Source organism: Zosterops lateralis, assembly GCF_965231275.1.
Source record: "Zosterops lateralis genome assembly, chromosome: 27".
Classification (NCBI taxonomy): Eukaryota; Metazoa; Chordata; class Aves; order Passeriformes; family Zosteropidae; genus Zosterops; species Zosterops lateralis.
The window spans coordinates 1,697,147-1,717,453 of NC_139787.1; the positions used below are offsets into that span (position 1 = coordinate 1,697,147).

Here is a 20,307-nt window from a genome sequence, read left to right on the forward strand (position 1 = left end):
TTCTGGAAAATTACATAATTTTTGTGGAATAAATTCATGGATTTTTTTATCCATGGAATGCTGGAATTTTATCTTTTTTTTAATGGAAAATTTCCTGGATTTTTGATGTGGGGAATGTCAAAACTATGGGGTTTTTATGAGGAAAAATTCCTGGATTTTTGCTTGGATTTTCAGGGTTTTTCATGGAAAAAAATCATGGATTTTTGATCCAGGGAATGGCAAAATTAGGGGGGTTTTATCAGGGAAATTTTAAGGATTTTTGGTTGGAAGTTTGGGGGTTTATGAGGGAAAATTCCTGGATTTTTGTTCCAGGAAATTCCACAAAATTCCAGGGTTTTCATGGAAAAAAAAAATGGATTTTTGATCCAGGGAATGTCAAAATTATGGGGGTTTTATGGGGGAGAATTCATGGATTTTTGGTTGGAATTCTGGGGGTTTATGAGGAAAAATTCCCAGGTTTTTGCTGGAATTCCAAGATTTTATAAGGGAAAATTCCTGGATTTTTGATCCAGGGAATGGCAAAATTACGGGGGTTTTTATGGGGCAAAATTCATGGATTTTTGGTTGGAATTCTGGGGGTTTATGAGGGAAAATTACTGGATTTTTGGTAGGAATTTCAGGGTTTTCATGGAAAAATTCACAGAATTTTGATCCAGGGAATGTCAGGGATTTAATGGAAAAATTCCTGGATTTTTGATGCAGGGAATGGCAAAATTATGGGGTTTTATCAGGGAAAAATTCCTGGGTTTTTGTTCCGGGGAATTCTGGAAAATTCCAGGGTTTTCATGGAAAAATTCATGGAATTTTGATCCAGGGAATGGCAAAATTATGGGGGTTTTATCAGGGAAAACTTACAGATTTTTGGTTGGAATTCTGGGGGTTTTATAAGGGAAAATTCCTGGATTTCTGCTCTGTGCAACATCAAAATTCCAGGATTTTTTTGGAGGTAAAATTCCCAGATTTCCACTCTGTGGAATGTCAGAATTCCAGGGTGGTTTTTTTTGAGGGAAAATTCCCAAATTTCTGCTCAGGGGAATGTCACAATTCTGGGATTTTTTCGAGGGAAAAATTCCCAGATTTCTGCTCCAGAGAATGTCGGATTTCCAGGGTTTTTATATGGGAAAATTCCCTGAATTTTGCTCCGGGGAATATCAGAATTCCAGGATTTTTTTTAAAGGGAAAATTCCTGAATTTCTGCTGTGGGCAATGTCAGAATTCCGGGATTTTTTTGAGAGAAAATTCCCAGATTTCTGCTCCAGGAAATGTCAGAATTCTGGGATTTTTTTGAGGGAAAATTCCCAAATTTCTGCTCTGGGAAATGTCAGAATTCCAGGATTTTTTTGAGGGAAAATTCCCAAATTTTTGCTCCAGGAAATGTCAGAATTCTGGGATTTTTTCGAGGGAAAATTCCCAGATTTTCTGCTCAAGGGAATGTCAGAATTCCAAGATTTTTTCTGAGGGAAAATTCCTGGAACAACATCAGAATTCCAGGATTTTTTTGAGGGAAATTTCCCAAATTTCTGCTCCAGGAAATGTCAGAATTCTGGGATTTCTTCGAGGAAAAATGCCTGGATTTTTGCTCAGGGGAATATCAGAATTCCAGGATTTTTTTAAAGGGAAAATTCCCGAATTTCTGCTCTGGGGAATATCTAAATTTCAGGGTTTTATAAGGGAAAAATCCCAAATTTTTGCTCCAGGAAACATCAGATCTCCAGGATTTTTTTGAGGGAAAATTCCCAAATTTTCCGCTCTGTGGATTTTCAGAATTCCAGGAGTTTTTGGGTGTAAAATTCTCAAATTTCTGCTCTGTGGAATGTCAGAATTCCAGGATTTTTTTGAGGTAAAACTCCCAGATTTTCCACTCTGGGGATTTTCAGAATTCCAGGATTTTTTTGGTGTAAAATTCCCAATTCCCCGGCGCTGACCGGATGTCTCCGGCGGCGATGAAGACGGGCTCGCGGCTCTCCTGGCTGGTGATGGAATCCACCGAGAACTGCGAGATGTTGTCACAGCTGTTGGTGTGCATCTCTGGGAGCTGGGGATACCATCAAAATCCATCAAATCCCATCAAAATCCCCAAAAAACCCCATCAAAATCCATCAAATCCCATCAAAATACCATCAAATCCCATCAAAATCCCATTAAAATTCCATCCAAACCCATCAAATCCCATTAAAAGTCCATCCAAACCCATAAAATCCCATTAAAATACCATAAAATACCATTAAAATGCCATGAAACCCCATCAAATCCCATTAAAATCCTATAAAATCCCATCAAAATCCCATCAAAATCCCACTAAAATTCCATAAAATTCCCATGAAAATCCCCATGAAAATCCCATCCAAAGCCATAAAATCCCATTAAAATCCCACCAAATCCCATTAAATTCCATTAAAATCCCATTAAAATCCCACCAAATCCCATGAAAATCCCATTAAAATCCCACCAAATCCCATTAAATTCCATTAAAATCCCACTAAATCTCGTTAAAATCTCATCAAATCCCATGAAAATCCCATTAAAATCCTATCAAATCCCATAAAATCCCACTAAAATCCCACTAAAATTTCCATTAAAATCCCATCCAAACCCATCAAATCCCAATTACATCCCATGAAAACCCCATGAAAATCCAACTAAAATCCCATAAAATCCCATAAAATTAAAAAAAAATAATCCAACAAATCCCATAAAATCCCATTCCAGGGGGAGCCTGGAGTGACATTTCCCCATGGAAGCCCTGGGGACACATTGGGGACACATCTGAAGGCCACCAGGGTGCCAGAACCTTCTGGAAAATTCCATTTCCACCTCCATGGGACCACCCTGGAGGGCACCGTGGTGACCAGAACCTTCTGGAAAACCCCATTCCCACCATTCCCACCTCCACGGTGACCACAACCTTCTGGAAAAACCCAATTCCCACCTCCCTGGTGGCCAGAACCTTCTGGAAAACCCCATTCCCAACATTCCCAAGTCCATGGGACCACCCTGGAGGCCACCATGGTGCCAGAACCTTCTGGAAAACCCAATTCCCACCATTCCCAACATTCCCACCTCCATTGGACCACCCTGGAGGCCACCATGGTGCCAGAACCTTCTGGAAAACCCCTTTCCCACCTCAACGGTGGCCAGAACCTTCTGGAAAACCCCGTTCCCACCATTCCCACCACTCTGGAGTCCACCATGGTGCCAGAACCTTCTGGAAAACCCCATTCCCATCATCCCCACTCCATGGAGACACCTGGAAGTCACCATGGTGCCAGAACCTTCTGGAAAACCCCATTCCCAACATTCCCATTCCCAACCTTCCCACCTCTATGGGACCACCTGGAAGTCACCATGGTGCCGGAACCTTCTGGAAAATCTCATTCCCACAATTCCCACCATTCCCACCTCCATGGGATCACCCTGGAGGCCACCATGGTACCTTGACCCTCTGGAAAACCCCATTCCCACCTCCCTGGTGACCAGAACCTTCTGGAAAATCCCATCCCCACCATTCCCACCTCCATGGGACCACCCTGGAGGCCACCACAATGCCAGAACCTTCCGGAAAACCCCATTCCCACCTCCACGGTGACAAGACCCTTCTGGAAAACTCCAATTCCCACCATTGCCACCATTCCCACCTCCATGGAGACACCTTGGGGACACCTGGAGTGTGCCAGAACCTTCTGGAAAACCCCATTCCCACCATTCCCACCTCCATGGAGACACCTTGGGACCACCTGGAGGCCATGATGGTGCCAGAACCTTCTGAAAACCCCAATTCCCACCTTCCTGGTGACCAGAACCTTCTGGAAAACCCCACCCCCAGCATCCTGGTGTCCTCACCTCCACCTGGAGCTCCACGATGTCGTCCACGGACCAGGCCTCGTCGTCGTTGTCGTAGTTGGGGACGGTGCTGAAGCTGCCCGCCCTCTGCTCGGGGCCCATCCCGCATTCCGGAAGGTTCTCGGCCGAGCGCGTGCTCCGGATCCGGTTCTCCGGGATCCGCGCCGGGACATTCGCCGTGTCGAAATTGTCACATTCCAGCACCTCCACGTAGATTAAATAGGGAGCCTGAGGGGGAAAAAAGTGGGGAAAGTGGGAATGTTGGAGGGATGAGGGATAATCCTGGATGTTGTTGGCCTTGGGTTTTGGGAGAAATCCGGGTTTTTGGTGGATATGGAGGAAGTTGGAGGTTCTCCAGGGGGTTTGTGGCCAAGTCCAGCTGTCCCAAAATTCCCTGGAAGTGACAGCTCTAGATCCTTCCCAAAATTCCCAATCCTGGAAGTGACAGCTCCAGATCTTTCCCAACATTCCCAATCCTGGAAGTGGCACCTCTAAATCCTTCCCAGTATCCCCTAGAATTGTCACTTCCAGATCCTTCCCAACATTCCAATTCTGGAATTGACACTTCCAGGTTTTTCAAAAGTGGGAATGTTGGAGGGATGAGGGATGAGGATGTTGTCAGGGTTGGGTTTTGGGGGAATTCCGGGTTTTTGGTGGATATGGAGGAAGTTGGAGGTTCTCAGGAGGTTTGTGGCCAAGTCCAGCTGTCTCAACATTCCCTGGAAGTGACAGTTCTAGATCCTTCCCAAAATTCCCAATCCTGGAAGTGGCATCTCCAAATCCTTCCCAATATTCCCTAGAATTGACACTTCCAGATCTTTCCCAACATTCCCAGTTCTGGAATCAACATCTCCAGATCGTTCCCAACATTCCAATCCTGGAACTGACACTTGCAGGTTTTTCAAAAGAGGGAATGTAGGAGGGATGAGGATGTTGTCAGGGTTGGGTTTTGGGAGAAATCCGGGTTTTTGGTGGATATGGAGGAAGTTGGAGGTTCTCCAGGGGGTTTGTGGTCAAGTCCAGCTGTCCCAACATTCCCAGTCCTGGAAATGACACTTCCAGATCTTTCCCAACATTCCCAATCCTGGAAGTGAAAGCTCCAGATCCTTTCCAACATTCCCAACCCATCCCCAAACCCCATTTCCCATCCCCAAATCCCAATTTCCCATCCCAAATCCCATTTTCCCCCACCTTATCCTTGGAATTGAGGACCACGGCCTGGGAGTGGGGCACCCTGACCACGTGGTGCTCGAATGCCACAAATCACCACCTCCATTCCCACCACTCCCAACCATTTCCACCATTCCCAAATCCCAAATTTCCATCCCAAACCCCATTTTCCATCCCAAACCCCATTTCCCATCCCCAAATCCCAACCTTCCCCACCTTATCCTTGGAGTTGAGGACCACGGCCTGGGAGTGGGGCACCCTGACCACGTGGTGCTCGAATCTCAAAAATCACCACCTCCATTCCCAACCTTTCCCAACCACTCCCAACCATTCCCACCATTCCCAAATCCCAAATTTCCATCCAAATCCCAGTTTTCCATTCCAAACCTCAACTTTCCCCACCTTATCCTTGGAGTTGAGGACCATGGCCTGGGAGTGGGGCACCGTGACCACGTGGTGCTCAAATCCCAGGAATCATCATCTCCAGCTCTCCCACCATTCCCAACCATTCCCAACCCATCCCAAACCCCATTTCCCATTCCCAAATCCCAATTTCCCATTCCCAAACCCCAATTTTCCATCCCAAACCTCAACTCTCCCCACCTTATCCTTGGAGTTGAGGACCACGGCCTGGGAGTGGGGCACCCTGACCACGTGGTGCCCAAAGGTGGCACCACCACCTCCATTCCCACCATTCCCAACTACTCCCAAAATCCAATTTCCATCCCAAAATCCATTTCCCCACCTTATCCTTGGAGCTGAGCACCATGGCCTGGGAGTGGGGCACCCTGACCACGTGGTGCTCGAATCCCAGGAATCATCATCTCCAGCTCTCCCACCACTCCCAACCATTTCCACCACTCCCAAATGCCAATTTCCCATCCCAAATCCCAGTTTTCCATCCCAAACCTCAACTCTCCCCACCTTATCCTTGGAGTTGAGGACCACGGCCTGGGAGTGGGGCACCCTGACCACGTGGTGCTCGAAGGTGGCACCACCACCTTTAGTCCTCCCACCACTCTCAACCACTCCCACCATTCCCAAACCCCATTTCCCATCCCAAATCCCAACTTTCCATCCCAAATCCCAACTTTCCATCCCAAATCCCAACTTTCCCCACCTTATCCTTGGAGTTGAGGACCACGGCCTGGGAGTGGGGCACCCTGACCACGTGGTGCTCGAAGGCGGCCGTGGGCAGCCAGGCCCGGGCGGGCAGTTTGTGGTTGAGCAGCGACAGCTCCGAGATCAGTCTCTGTGTCTTCTGCTCCTTGGTGGGCAGCGTGGCCAGGCGCTTCCCGATGGCCATCAGGGACTTGATGAACTCCCGCTCCGGGGCCAGCCGGGCCGGCTGGAGAAACGCCGGGATCCCAAAGGAAAAGGGTCGGGAAAAAAAGGAGGAAAATGAAGGTGATGTTGGTTTTTTAGTGGGAGAAAATTCTTCATCTTCCCTGATTTTCCTGCTCTTCTCTTTTTCTGCTCATCTCTTTTCCTGATGTTTCCTCTCCCACCCTTCCATTTTCCTGCTCTTCCCTGATTTTCCTGCTCTTCTCTTTTCCTGATTTTCCCTGATTTTCCTGCTTTTCTCTTTTCCCGCTCTTCCCTTTTCCTTCTCTTCTCTTTTCCCGCTCATCTCTTTTCCTGATTTTCTCTTTTCCTGCTTTTCCCTCTCCCACCCTTCCCTTTTCCTCATCTTCCCTTTTTTTGCTCCAGAACCAGCTGGGCTGGCTGGAAAAGGGTCGGGATCCCAAAGGAAAAGGGTCAGGATCCCAAGGAAAAAGTTGGGGAAAAAAAGGAAGAAAATCAAGGTGATGTTGGTGGTTTTTTAGTGGGAGAAAATTCCTGCTCTTTCCCTTTTCCTGCTCTTCCCTTTTTCCTGTTTTTCCCTCTTTCTTTCTCCTGCTCCTCCCACTCCAGAGCCAGCCAGGCCAGCTGGAAAAGGATCAGGATCCCAAAGGAAAAGGGTCGGGATTCGAAGGAAAGTTGGGGGAAAAAGGAAGAAAATCGAGGTGATGGTGGTTTTTTAGTGGGAGAAAATTCCTGCTCTTTCCCTTTTCCTGCTTTTCCCTTTTCCTGCTCTTCCCTTTTCCCTTTTCCTGCTCTTCCCATTCCGGAACCAGCTGGACCAGCTGGAAATGGATCAGGATCCAAAGAAAAAAGTTTGGGAAAAAAAGGAAGAAAATGAAGGTGAAGTTGGTGGATTTTTAATGGGATCAAATTCCTGCTCTTTCCCTTTTCCCACTTCTCCCTCTTTCCTTCTCTTCCCTTTTCCCTCTTCCTGGATCCCGGGAATTTGGGAATCCCATCCATCCCCCAGCAGAGCAGGACACCAGAGGGTTTTTCCTTCCCCACAGAATTCCAGAGCCGACATTCCCAGTGGGATCTCCCAGTCCTGCTGGATTCCTGGGATTTGGGATCATCCAGATTCCCAGGATTTGGAATCATCCAAATTCCCAGGATTTGGAGTTATCCACATTCCCAGGATTTGGGATTATCCCCCTGCCCCTCCCTGATATCCCAGTCCAAACATCCCATAAAAAATTGTGATTTTTTTCGGGATTTCCCTTTGGATGCAGCAGCCCCTCCCCACATCAATCCCAAATTTTCCACTCCACATTCCCCCCTCCAAAAAAAATCGGGAAAAACTGATTTTTTTTCAGGCTCATGCTGGAAAAGGCACATGCAGAAAAGCCGCTGATCAGGGGGAGAGAGAGAAAAGCAACAGAAAACGCCAGAAAAATCGGGAATATCGCAGAGCAAAAAGGGAAAAAAATCGGGAAAAAATCAAGGAAAGAAGGATGAGGATGGGAATTCCCGGCTGGGAATCCTGTGGATTTGTAGTCCACGGCCAAAAAAATTCCCTCAGGAATTCCAGGAATTCTTGGCTCCAGGCACAGGGGGAATATTCCAGAGGTTCCCAATCCCGGCTGAATCCCAAAAATTCCTTCAGCTCTTCATGGATTGAATCCCATTCCTGTAAAAAAAACCCCTGGGATATCCCATGGATGGATTTCATGGATTCCATTCCAAGCATTTTTCCTGTGGAATTCCAACGGTTCTGATATTCCTGATCCTCCCATCCAGGTTTTTTTTGTGGATTTTGTCCCTCTGGGAATGGCAGGAAAGGAAATTCCCAGTGGAATATCCCGAGGGATTTGGGAATTTGGGATCAATCCAGGGATCAGCCCAGCCTGGATCCGGAGGAGTTTTGGATTCCTGGTTTTTCCCAAGGATCTTCTCCCAACCTCAGGAATATTCCAGGATCCGTTGGGAGCCTCTGGAATTCTGGGGCTGGTGGGAAACCTGGAAATCTTGGATCTTCTACCCAGAGGGGTTGGGAAATTCCAGCCCATTCCAGAGGGGAATTTCCTCTTCTTCCCATCCTTTTCCAAATGGGAATTTCCTCTTCATCCCATTCCAGAGGGAAATTTCTTCTTCTTCCCATTCCAAAGGGAAATTCCAAAGGGAAAATTCCTCTTATCTCATCCTTTTCCCAAATGGGAATTTCCTCTTTATCCCATTCCAAAGGGAAATCCCAGAGGGAATTTTCCTCTTCATCTCATCCTTTTCCAAATGGGAATTTTCCTCTTCATCCCATTCCAAAAGTAAATTCTGGAGGGAATTTTCCTCTTCATCCCATTCCAGAGGGAAATTTAATCCCATTCCAAAGGGAGAATTTTCTTCTTCATCCCATTCCAAAGGGAAATTCCTCTTCATCCCATTCCAGAGGGAAATTTCTTCTTCATCCCGTTCCAAAGGGAAATTCCAAAGGGAAATTCCAATGGGAAAATTCCTCTTCATCTCACCCTTTTCCAAATGGGAATTTTCCTCTTCTTCCCATTCCAGAGGGAAATTTAATCCCATTCCAAAGGGAGAATTTTCTTCTTCATCCCATTCCAAAGGGAAATTCCTCTTCATCCCATTCCAGAGGGAAATTTCTTCTTCATCCCGTTCCAAAGGGAAATTCAAAGGGAAATTCCAAAGGGAAATTCCAATGGGAAAATTCCTCTTCATCTCATCCTTTTCCAAATGGGAATTTTCCTCTTCATCCCATTCCAAAAGCAAATTCTGGAGGGAATTTTCCTTTTCTTCCCATTCCAAAGACAAATTTAATCTCATTCCAAAGAAGAATTTTCTTCTTCATCCCATTCCAAAGGGAAATTCCAAAGGGAAAATTCCTCTTCATCTCATCCTTTTCCAAATGGGAATTTTCCTCTTCATCCCATTCCAAAGGGAAATTTAATCCCATTCCAAAGGGGAATTTTCTTCTTTATCCCATTTCAAAGGAAATTCCAGAGGGAAGATTCCTCTTCATCCCAATTCAAAGGGAAATTCCAAAGGGAAAATTCCTCTTTATCCCATTCCAAAGGGAAATTCCAAAGGGAAAATTCTTTTTTATCTCATTCCAAAGGGAAATTCCAGAGGGGAAATTTTCCTCTTGACCCCATTCCTCATCCCAGCATTCCCAAGGAATCCTCCCCATTCCAGCAGAACATTCCACAGGGAATGATGAATTATCCAAATTTTCCGTCGATTCACAAGAAAATAAAACTCCAGAGAGGAGCCCTTGGCTGGGAATGGGGGGAAATCAAGGAATTCCTGGAATTTTGGGTGGGAATTCTGGCCTTGGAGCTCATCCCAAGCATCTCGTTATCCTTAAAAAGGAGGAGGATTCAGGATGAGGCCGAAATTTGGGATTAAATCCCGAAATTCCCAAATCCGGGCGTGGGAAGGATCTTTGGGAATTCCCAGCGGGATCCAGGAATTCCCAGAAAAGCCAAAAAAAATTGTGGAATTTTTCCCAAAAATTCCAGCGCTGGAGGAAATCATGGACTACACAATTCACAAAGGGAAAAGAGGGAAAGATCCCCCAAAAAAAGGGGGGAAAAAGGTGGCAAAAAAAAAAGGAAAAAGGCTCATTCCAGAGAGAAAAATCAAGGAAAACGCCGGGATTTGATTGGAATTTTCGTGGGAAAAAAAAAAAAAAAAAAAAGGGAATTAAAAGAAGGAAATCAAGGAATGATTGGTGGGGGGGAGGAAAAAAAATGGAAAAAAAAAACAACAACCGAAAAAAGCAAATTAATCTCATCTGGCTGAGAATTTTGGGAGCCAAATTCCAAAGGGAAAAACAGCATTTCCTCTTCCACCTGCGAGGGAAAAAAATGGGAATTTCCTCATTCTCAGATGGAATTTTGGGTGGGAAAAATGGGATTTTTTTCCTTAATTTTATCCAACTGGAAGGAATTTTCCTGGAATTTATTCCGAGGAAAAGTCATGGTGACGATCCTGGGAATTTTATTTTATTTTATTTTTTTTGGGGAATGTTGGGAAATTCCAAAGTGGGAGGGTGGAAATTGAGGAAATGTTGTGTTGGGAAGAGAAAATTTCTGGAAAAAAAAAATGGGATCAAAACTTACGGGAGCCAAGGATTTCTCCAGGCTTTCCGTACTCGAGGACAATTCCTGGGAAAAAGCAGGAAAAACAAAAAAAAAACAAAAAAAAAAAAAGGGAATTTTGGGACAAGTTTTTTTTTTTGGGAATTTTTTTTTTTTTTCCGTAGGAAAGAGAGGAAGGAGAAAAGGGAAAAAAAAAGGGGGAGAAAAAGCAAAGTTTAGCTCCAGAGTCACTTCCAGCAATTCCCAAGGTTTTGTTTTATGTTTTTTGTTTATTTTATTCCTGGAAAAATTCCAGGGATCAAAGTGGAGCCAATCCCAGTGTTGAATTCCCAGGATTTTTGGGATTTTTCCAGTTTTTTTTCTTCCTCTCTGGGATTCATTATCTCACCCTGGAAGGACAAGGATGGATCCAGCTCTGAATTATTTGGATTTTTTTACCTTTTCCATCACCAAATCCACTTTTTTTTTTTCCCATTCCCTCAATTCCTGTTTATCCCAAATTTCACCATGGAAATGATCCCGAAAATTCCCCAAAATTCCCCAATTTTTGAGGCCAAAATTCCTGATTTATCCCAATTTTTTCCTGCCATTCCCACATTTCCCTCCAAGCTCCATCCCAAGGGATTCCCATCCCACAATATCCCGAAATTCCAGCGCTTGGAGTCCATAAATCCACGATTTTGGATTTCCAAAAAAGAAAAAAAAGGGAATTTTGGGGCAAAAATTCCCAAAAATTCCCCCCCAAAAAAGGACAATCAGGTCTGGATCCCACCTGGACAAAAATTGATGGAAAATGATCCCAGAATTCACCAGGGAAGGGAAAATGGATGGAAAATAATCCCAAATTTTCCCTCCCCTGATAAATTTTGGGACAATTTTCCCTTCCCTGATAAATTTTGGGATCATTTCCAAACAATTTTTCACCCCCTGATAAATTTTGGGATCATTTTCCATCAATTTTTCGTCCCCTGATGAATTTTGGGATTATTTCCCATCCATTTTCCCTTCCCTGATAAATTTTGGGATCATTTCCCACCAATTTTCCCTTCCCTGGTAAATTTTGGGATCATTTCCCATCAATTTTCCCTCTCCTGGTGATTTTTGGGATCATTTTTCCTGCTTTTTTCCAAGGAATTCCTCTGAATTCCAGAGGGGAAAACCACCCAGAGCTTCCAAGAATTCCGGGATTTTTGAGGGAAATTTGGGATCCAGGGCTGGACTCTCCCTGGTTTTGTCCTTTCCCAGTTTTTTTCTGGATGGTTTCCAGGACTTTCCTCATCCGTAATTGATGGAAAAGCTCCGGGTTTTTCACCTCCTCTTTTTCCACATTAAAAATTCATCCCGGCCTGAACAGCCCCGGGGTTTTTCCGGGCGGTTTTTGATCCCGAATCCGGCCTGGAAAATTCCTTCCCAAATCCTTCCCTCTCCCAATCCTTATCCCAATTCCCAGAGTTTGGAACAATCCTTGGCTCCTTCTGGGGATTCCCAGTGGAATTCTCAGTGGAATTCCCAGCAGGATCAAACCTTGGATTTATCGTCCATTTCTCAGGAATTCTTGGGAATTCCCAACCATTCCCAGTGATTTCCAGTGACTTCCAGTCATTCCCAGTCATTCCAAACCATTCCCAATCATTCCAAACCATTCCAATCCATTCCCAGTCTTTCCCAGTCACTCCCAGTAATTCCAAACCATTCCCAACCATTCCAAACCATTCCCAACCATTCCAAACCATTCCCAGTCATTCCCAACCATTCCCAGTCATTCCCAACCATTCCCAGCCATTCCCAACCATTTCAAACCATTCCCAACCATTCCCAGCCATTCCAAACCATTCCAATCCATTCCCAAACATTCCCAACCATTCCAAATCATTCCCAGTCATTCCCAACCATTCCCAACCATTCCAAATCATTCCCAACCAATCCAAACTATTCCCAACTATTCCCAGTCATTCCCAATCACTCCAAACCACTCCAAACCATTCCCAACCATTCCCAGTCATTCCCAACCATTCCAAACCATTCCCAACCATTCCCAGTCATTCCCAGTCATTCCCAATCATTCCAAACAATTCCAAACCATTCCCAGCCATTCCAAACCATTCCCAACCATTCCAAACCACTCCAAACCATTCCTAGTAATTCCAATCCATTCCAATCCATTCCCAACCATTCCCAACCATTCCCAACCATTCCCAACCATTCCAAACCATTCCAATCCATTCCAAACCATTCCCAGTCATTCCAAACCATTCCCAGTCATTCCCAGCCCTTCCCAGTCATTCCAAACCATTCCAAATCCTTCCAAACCATTCCCAACCATTCCCAGTCATTCCCAACCATTCCCAGTCATTCCAAACCATTACCAACCATTCCCAACCATTCCAAACCATTCCCAACCATTCCCAACCATTCCCAGTCACTCCCAGTTTCCCTGGGGTGGATCCCACCCTCTGGAGGATCCGTTTTTCCCGGATTTGGGAAGCTCTGCTCCCAAAATCTGCTCCCAGCACCAGCTCGGGGCTCTTTTCCCGCTCAGAATTCCCATCTCACTCTGGGATTCCCAAAGGGATCAGCCTTGGAGCACAACCCCAATGCCAGAGGAACTTCGGGATCAATCCCAAGGAACAACCAGGACCCTGAAGGAGCTCTGGGATCAATCCCAAGGAACAACCACAGGATTTTCCAGGTTCCCTGAGCCTTGGAGCACAACCCCAACCTTGGGAGGAACTCCAGGATGAATCCCAAGGAACATCACAACCCCAGAGGAGCTCTGGGATCAATCCCAAGTCCCTGGAGATCCCTTTCCCAGTGGGATGAGCCCTGGAGCACAACCAAAACCCGGGAGGAGCTCTGGGATCAATCCCAAAGAACAACCACGACCCCAGAAAAACTCTGGGATGAATCCCAAGTCCCTGGAGATCCATTTCCTAGCAGGATGAGCCTTGGAGCAGAACCCCAACCCCACAACTCCCCTTCCCATGGAATTCCCACTCAGAACACCCCAAACCTTTACCTCCTCCCCGCTCTCCACCTTGGGATTGCTGCCTGAGCCCTGGAGCACAACCACAACTCCAAAGGAACTTTGGGATCAATCCCAAGAGCTCTGGGATCAATCCCAAGTCCCTGGAGATCCTTTCCCAGTGGGATGAGCCTTGGAGCAGAACCACAACTCTAAAGGAACTTTGGGATCAATCCCAAGGAACAACCACAGGATTCTTCCAGTTCCCTGAACCTTGGAGCACAACCCAAACCCAATAAAGCCCTTTCCCATGGAATTCCCACTCGGAACAGCCCAGACCTTCACCTCCTCCTTGCTCTCCACCTTGGGATTGCTGTCTGAGCCCTGGACCACAACCCCAACCTCAGAGGAGCTCTGGATCAATCCCAAAGCACAACCAGGACTCTGAAGAAGCTCTGGGATGAATCTCAAAGCACAACCACGGGATTTTCTCAGCTCCCTGACCTTGGGGCAAATCTCAACCTCGGAGCAGCTCCGGGATCAATCCCAAGACACTTCCACCTCCCTGCAGGAGCTCTGGGATCAATCCAAAGGCACAACCATGACCCTGGAAGAGTTCTGGGATGAATCCTTAGGAACAACCCCATCCTTGGAACAACATTTCCCAGTAGGATGAGCCTTGGAGTACGACCACAACTGCAGAGGAGCTCTGGGATGAATCTCAAAGGACAGTCACAGGATTTTCCCACTTCTCTGACCCTTGGAGCACAACCCCAACCCCATAACTCTCCTTACCACTGGGAACATCCCCCAAATTCTCACCTCCTCCTCGCTCTGCACCTTGGGATTGCTGCCTGGGCCCTGGAGCACAACCACAACTCCACAACTCCCCTTCCCATGGAATTCTCACTCAGAACACCCCAAACCTTTACCTCCTCCTCGCTCTCCACCTTGGGATTGCTGCCTGAGCTTTGGAGCACAACCCCAACCCCACAACTCCCCACAGAACTCCCACTCAGAACACTCCGAATTTTTACCTCCTCGCTCTCCACCTTGGGATTGCTGCCTGAGCCCTGGACCCCAACCCCACAACTCCCCACAGAACTCCCACTCAGAACACCCTGAATTTTTACCTCCTCCTCGCTCTCCACCTTGGGGTTGCTGGCCGTGCGCTTCAGGTTGCTGCTGAGGCTGATGGACACCGTGGCGTCCGACTTGGACCTCTGGTGAGTCCGTTTGGAAGGCGACAACCCCGTGTCGACGCCGCCCACGGGACCACCCCCAACTCCTCCAACTCCTCCAACTCCAACTCCTCCCAACTCCCTCCTCCTCCCCGCCGGCTTCAGCTCGTCGGAGAGGATGAGCCTGCGGAGTTTAGTTCCCCGGGAGTGGCGCTGGGTGGAGATGTGCATGTCAGAGGAGTAGGCCCCCAGCAGCAGCGCGCACTGCAGGGAGAAGTCGATGCTCTGGCGGCACCGGTGCACGATGTAGGGTTTGATGGCGTCGCCCACGTCCTCGTCCATGTGGATGTACATGTTGAGCAGCTGGGGCAGGTAGAAATCCACCTCCTCGTGGCGGAAGCAGAAGAGGCGGTTGCCGATGTAGGCCTGCACGCCGGGCTCCTTGGAGTTGTACAGGTAGGAGATGGCCATGGAGATGTCGAAGAGCTTGGACTCGAAGAGGCGCAGCAGCCACGACTGCTTGGCCTGGTGCTGCCGTTTCCTGGCCGTCCTGGAGGAAGGGCTGCAGCTCTCCTCCTCCTCCTCCCGGATCCCCGAGCCCGGCGGGTCGTCCAGGCAGCGGATCTGGCAGCTCTGCCCGTTGGGGACGGGCTCGGGGCCGTGGTGGAGCTGCTGCTTGACCTTCTCCAGGACCTCCTGACAGGCCTTTTTGGCCACCTCGGGGTCGATGAGGGGCAGCTCGCCCACGCCCTCCGTGATGACGCTCAGGGAGGAGGAGGAGGACGAGGAGGGGCCGTTGGTGGTGGTGTTGTTGTTCCCTTGGGAGTTCCCTGGATCCGGGGGGACGTTCCCGACCGGAGAGTCGCCCATGGTGGAGGGGAAGGGGCGGCGCGGGCTCAGAGCTGGGGGAGAAAAACACGGCGGTGAAGTTGAGGAAAAAACAGGGAAGAATTGGGAAAAAAATTTAAAAAATGGGATGAAGTTCGGGTAAAGTTGGGATGAAATCAGGGAAAAAATTGGGAGGAAGTTGGGAAAAAATTAGGATGAAATTGGGATGAAATTGGGAAAAAATTGGATGAAGTTGGGATGAAATTGGGATGAAGTTGGGAAAAAATTGGGATGAAACTGGGATGAAGTTGGAAAAAATTGGGAAAAACTGGGAAAGAATTGGGATGAAATTGGGAAAAAATTGGGATGAAGTTGGTAAAAATCGGGAGAAGTTTGGGATGAAATTGGGAAGAAGTTGGGATAAAATCGGGATAAAGTTGGGAAGAAGTTGGGATGAAGCTGGGAAAAACTGGGAAAAAATTGGGATGAAGTTGGGAAAAAATGAGATGAAGTTGGGGTGAAATTGGGGAAAATTTGGGATGAAATTGGGAAAAGTTGGGAAAAAATTGGGAAAATTGGGAAAAATTGGGATTAAAGGTGGGATTCAAGAGGAGAAACCCGGGATACACCTGAAGGGAAAATGGATGATGTGAAATTTTTTCCATATTAATTTTTTCTCCTGTTAATTTCAGACTTTTCCCTTTGTTAATTCAGGATTTTTCCCCGTTAATTTCAAATTTTTCCTTTGTTAATTTAAGGATTTTCCTTTGTTAATTTAAGGATTTGCTCTACCTCTTTTATTTTTCCAACTCCCAAAGAAAAGAAGGGGAAAAAAAACAAACCTCAGGAATTCTCCTCTAAATATTCCAAGTGAGTCAAACCAAGGTCACCTCCCAGAAACCATTTTTCCTTCTTTTTTTCCTCTTTTTTTTTTTTTTTTTTTTTTTTTCCCAATAAACCATTTTTCCTTCTTTTTTTCCTCTTTTTTTTTTTTTTTCCCAGGAAATCCCAGCCACCCAAATCCTGATCAAAGTCTGAGAGTTTTGTTCCTTTCCCTCTGCTCCAAATCCCACATTCCTGAAATTTTTGTGCTTCTTAGATCCTAAAAAAAACCATAATAGCTGGAAAAAAATCTCATTTTTCAACAAATCCCAAAAAAATGAAGGTGGAAATTCAGGATTTTGCTCTTTGCCACAATTCCCATCCCTGTTTTTTTTCCATATATCCCAAATTTTCCTTTTTTATCCCAAACCCAAATCCAAGGACACGAAAATTTCAGGGATTTCCTCCTTTCCCAAAATTTTCAGCTCATCTCCCCCTCCTAAAAAAAAAAAATCCAAAACTTTTTCCTCTTCCCAAAAATCCCACAGGATTTTTCCAAAGTCCAAAATCCTGGAATTTCCTCCTCCTGTAAATCATATTTTGTATATAAATTTTTTGAGGTTTTCCAAGGTTTTTTTTTTTTTTTTTTTTTTTTTTTTGGGGGGGGGTTTGTTTTTGTTTTTGTTTTTCTGGTTTTTTTGTGTGGTTTTTTGGGGGTTTTTTGGGGTTTTTTTTGGTTTTTTTTTTTTTGGTTTCTTTTTTTCCAAATGTTGGGAGAAAATGGGAAAAAGCAGAGGAAAAAAAGGAGTAAAAAAAAAATCAGGAATTCACATTCCCCCTTGGATTTCAAGGGCAGTTCCTGGGCTGATCCCAAGGATGGACCCTGAACTGTGAGATCATAAATTATCCAGGAAATCTGGAGCAAGGATCACCCCGGGAATTCCTGGAGGAGAAATCACCCAAAAATTCCAGAAATTATCCAGGAATTACCAGAGGAGAAATCACCCAAAAATTCGAGAAATTATCCAGGAATTCCTGGAGCAAAAAATCCCCCAGGAATTCCAGAAATTATTCAGGAATTTCAGGAGCAGAAATTTCAGAAATTATCCAGGAATTCCTGGAGCAGAAATTCCAAAGGATTTCCAGAAATTATCCAGGAATTTCAGGAGCAGAAATTGTCCAGGAATTCCAGAAATTCCCCAAGAATTCCTGGAGTAGAAATTCCAGAAATTATCCAGGAATTCCAGAAATTGTCCAGGAATTTCTGGAGCAGAAATTGCAGAAATTGTCCAGGAATTCCCAGAGCAGAAATTGTCCAGGAATTCCAGGAGGAGAAATCCCCCAAAAATTCCAGAAATTATCCAGGAATTTCTGGAGCAGAAATTCCAGAAATTATCCAGGAATTCCTAGAGCAGAAATCCCGAAAAAATTCCAGAAATTATCCGGGAATTTCAGGAGCAGAAATTGTCCAGGAATTCCAGAAATTATCCAGGAATTCCCAGAGCAGAAATTCCAAAGGAATTCCAGAAATTCCCCAAGAATTCCTGGAGTAGAAATTCCAGAAATTATCCAGGAATTCCAGAAATTGTCCAGGAATTCCTGGAGCAGAAATCCCCCAAAAATTCCAGAAATTATCCAGGAATTTCTGGAGCAGAAATTCCAGAAATTATCCAGGAATTCCCAGAGGAGAAATCCCCCAGAAACTCCAAGAATTATCCAAGAATTTCAGGAGCAGAAAATCATCCAGGAATTTCAGGAGCAGAAATCCCCCAGGAATTCCTGGAACAAAAATAATTCAGGAATTCCTGGAGCAAAGATCAATCCCCCAGGAATTCCTGGAGCAGAAATTTCCCAGGAATTTCAGGAGCAGAACCCTAAAATCCCACTCAGAATTCCAAGAAAGAAATCAGGGACATTTTTCAAGATCACATCCACAGGATCCACACCAGGAATGACTCCAAAACATCAAAAACTTTTCCAACATCAGGAAAAAAACTTGGAAAATCCCGTTTTCCACCCAGTTATTCCCTCCAGGATTACAGGGAAAACAGAAAGAATAAAAAGTGAAGGTTTAAACGTCAATTATTTCTCATTATTCAACTTCCCACCAACTCCAGCTGAAGTTTTGCAGAGAAAACATTTCCCGAGGGGTTTGAGCGACTTTTGCCAATCCCAACTTTACAAAACCAGGGGAATTTAAGGGGAAATTTTGGACAATTCCAAATCTCCAAAGAGACACCAGAGAAGAGGAGAGGGGAGGAATGGGGGGGAAAATTGGCAATTCCTCACAAGAAAAAGCGGCTGGAAAAGGCTTTGAAAGGAGAATTACGCGGGGAGAGGGGGTTTGGGAAGGGATAAACCCCTGGAAAGGGAAAGAGGAGGAGGATTTGGGAATTATTCTGATAATGGAATTACCTGGAGCGATCCCATCCCGCTGGGCTCCGCTCGGCCAGCCCGGCCCTGCGGCCGGCGGGGGCGGCTCATCCCGGGCACCGCCGCCTGCTGCTGCTGCTGCTGAGGGGAAAAAACCACAAAAATCACCCTAAAATCAGCACTGAAAATTCCTCCTTCAAGCCACAAAAAAATGAGGCGATTTCCTGCCCGGCTCCTGCGCCACGAAGCGCTGGAAGAGGCCGCGGGGGGAACCAGAAGGAGGAGGAGAAGGAACCGCCAGGAAGGAGCGGGCTGAGGGCAGGAGGAGGCCGCGGAGGGGCCCAGCCAGGCCGGGATTACCTCAGGGGGGAACGGGGAGCAGCGGGGCCGCGGGGAGAGCAGCAGGAAGGGCGGGCAGCAGGCGGGGGAGCGGGGCCGGGGCGGAGCGGGGCCCGGAACGGAGCGGGGCCGGCACAGCGGGGCCGGGGCCGGCACAGCGGGGCCGCTCGGAGCCTCCCCAGGCCCGGCCCGGCGCCGCCTCACGGGGCTGAGCGCCCGCCACAGCGCCCCCTGCCGGCCCGGCGGAGCGCCGCCTCACGGGGCGGGGCCTGGGCGTGTGGGCGTGGCTTGTGCCCTCATATGGACGTGTGGGCGTGGTTTGTGCCTTATATGGACATGTGGGCGTTGTTTGTGATGTTAGAGTGACATGGGGGCGTGGTTTGCGTCGTTATAGGGACGTGTGGGCGTGGTTTGTGTCAATAGATTGACATGTGGGCGTGGTTTGCTCCATTGGAGTGATATGTGGGCGTGGTTTGTGCCGTTGTATGGACATATGGGCGTGGTTTTATGTCATTAGATCGACATATGGGCGTGGTTTGTGCCCTTATATGGATGTGTGGGCGTGGTATGTGCAGTTATATGGACGTGTGGGCGTGGTTTGTGTAGTTAGATTGACATGTGGGCGTGGTTTGTGTAGTTAGATTGACATGTGGGCGTTGTTTGTGCCGTTAGATTGACGTATGGGCGTGGTTTGTACCGTTAGATTGACGTATGGGCGTGGTTTATGACATTATATGAGCGTGTGGGCGTGGTTTGTGCAGATAGAGTGACATGTGGGCGTGGCTTGTATCGTTAGATGGACATGTGGGCGTGGTTTGCGATGTCAGATTGACATATGGGCGTGGTTGTGTGCAGTTGTATGGGCGTATGGGCGTGGTTTGTGCCCTTATATGGGCATGTGACGTGGTTTAAATGCTCATATGGATATGGAGGCGTGGTCTGAGTGCAGAATGCAATGGGGGCGTGGCTTGTTGCGTCAGTGGGAGTGGTCAACACACCGAATGCGGAAGAGAGTGCTGCTTATGGACATATATGGTAAAGAGGGCGTGGTCTCGTTGTTGGGGGCGTGACTCGTGCTGGTTGGGGGCGTGGTCTCGGCACGGAACCAGCCCCCGGTGTGTCCGCCCCCCCCCCCCCACCCCCGCGGGTTCCTCGTTTGGCGGAAATCGCCGATTTTTGGGAGGAAAAATCGCCTGGGTTGTCGCTGTCACAGCCCCGGAGGGTGGCACGGGTTGTGCTTCTTGTCCGTGTCCTCTTCCGCTGCTTGTGTCCCCTCCCAGTGCCTGTGTCCCACTGCCGGTGTCCCCTCCCACTCCCGGTGTCCCACTCCCAATGTCCCCCCTCCACTCCCGGTGTCCCCTCCCCATTCTCAGTGTCCCGCTCCCACCCCCAATGTACC

The 20,307-nt window shown here is 47.1% G+C and overlaps 1 protein-coding gene across 4 annotated transcripts in view; it reads right to left on the reverse strand.

The window, feature by feature from the left end:
- The window catches only part of PI4KB (phosphatidylinositol 4-kinase beta), a 35,067-nt gene extending 16,016 nt beyond the window's left edge, over positions 1-19,051 (reverse strand). The window contains exons 1-6 of one of the 4 annotated variants that reach the window (XM_083879003.1): positions 18,930-19,051; positions 18,612-18,710; positions 14,499-15,448; positions 6,131-6,358; positions 3,841-4,068; positions 1,926-2,035 (exon numbers count right to left, since the gene is read on the reverse strand). In XM_083879003.1, the coding sequence (XP_083735129.1) occupies positions 1,926-2,035; positions 3,841-4,068; positions 6,131-6,358; positions 14,499-15,416 (1,484 nt within the window). In that variant the 5' untranslated portion in view covers positions 15,417-15,448; positions 18,612-18,710; positions 18,930-19,051. Of the gene's footprint in view, positions 1-1,925; positions 2,036-3,840; positions 4,069-6,130; positions 6,359-10,424; positions 10,470-14,297; positions 14,330-14,498; positions 15,449-18,611; positions 18,722-18,929 lie in introns of those variants that run through there. The other 3 variants (XM_083879002.1, XM_083879004.1, XM_083879005.1) reach the window with 3 other exon arrangements.
- Between the last annotated feature and the right edge of the window lie 1,256 nt (positions 19,052-20,307).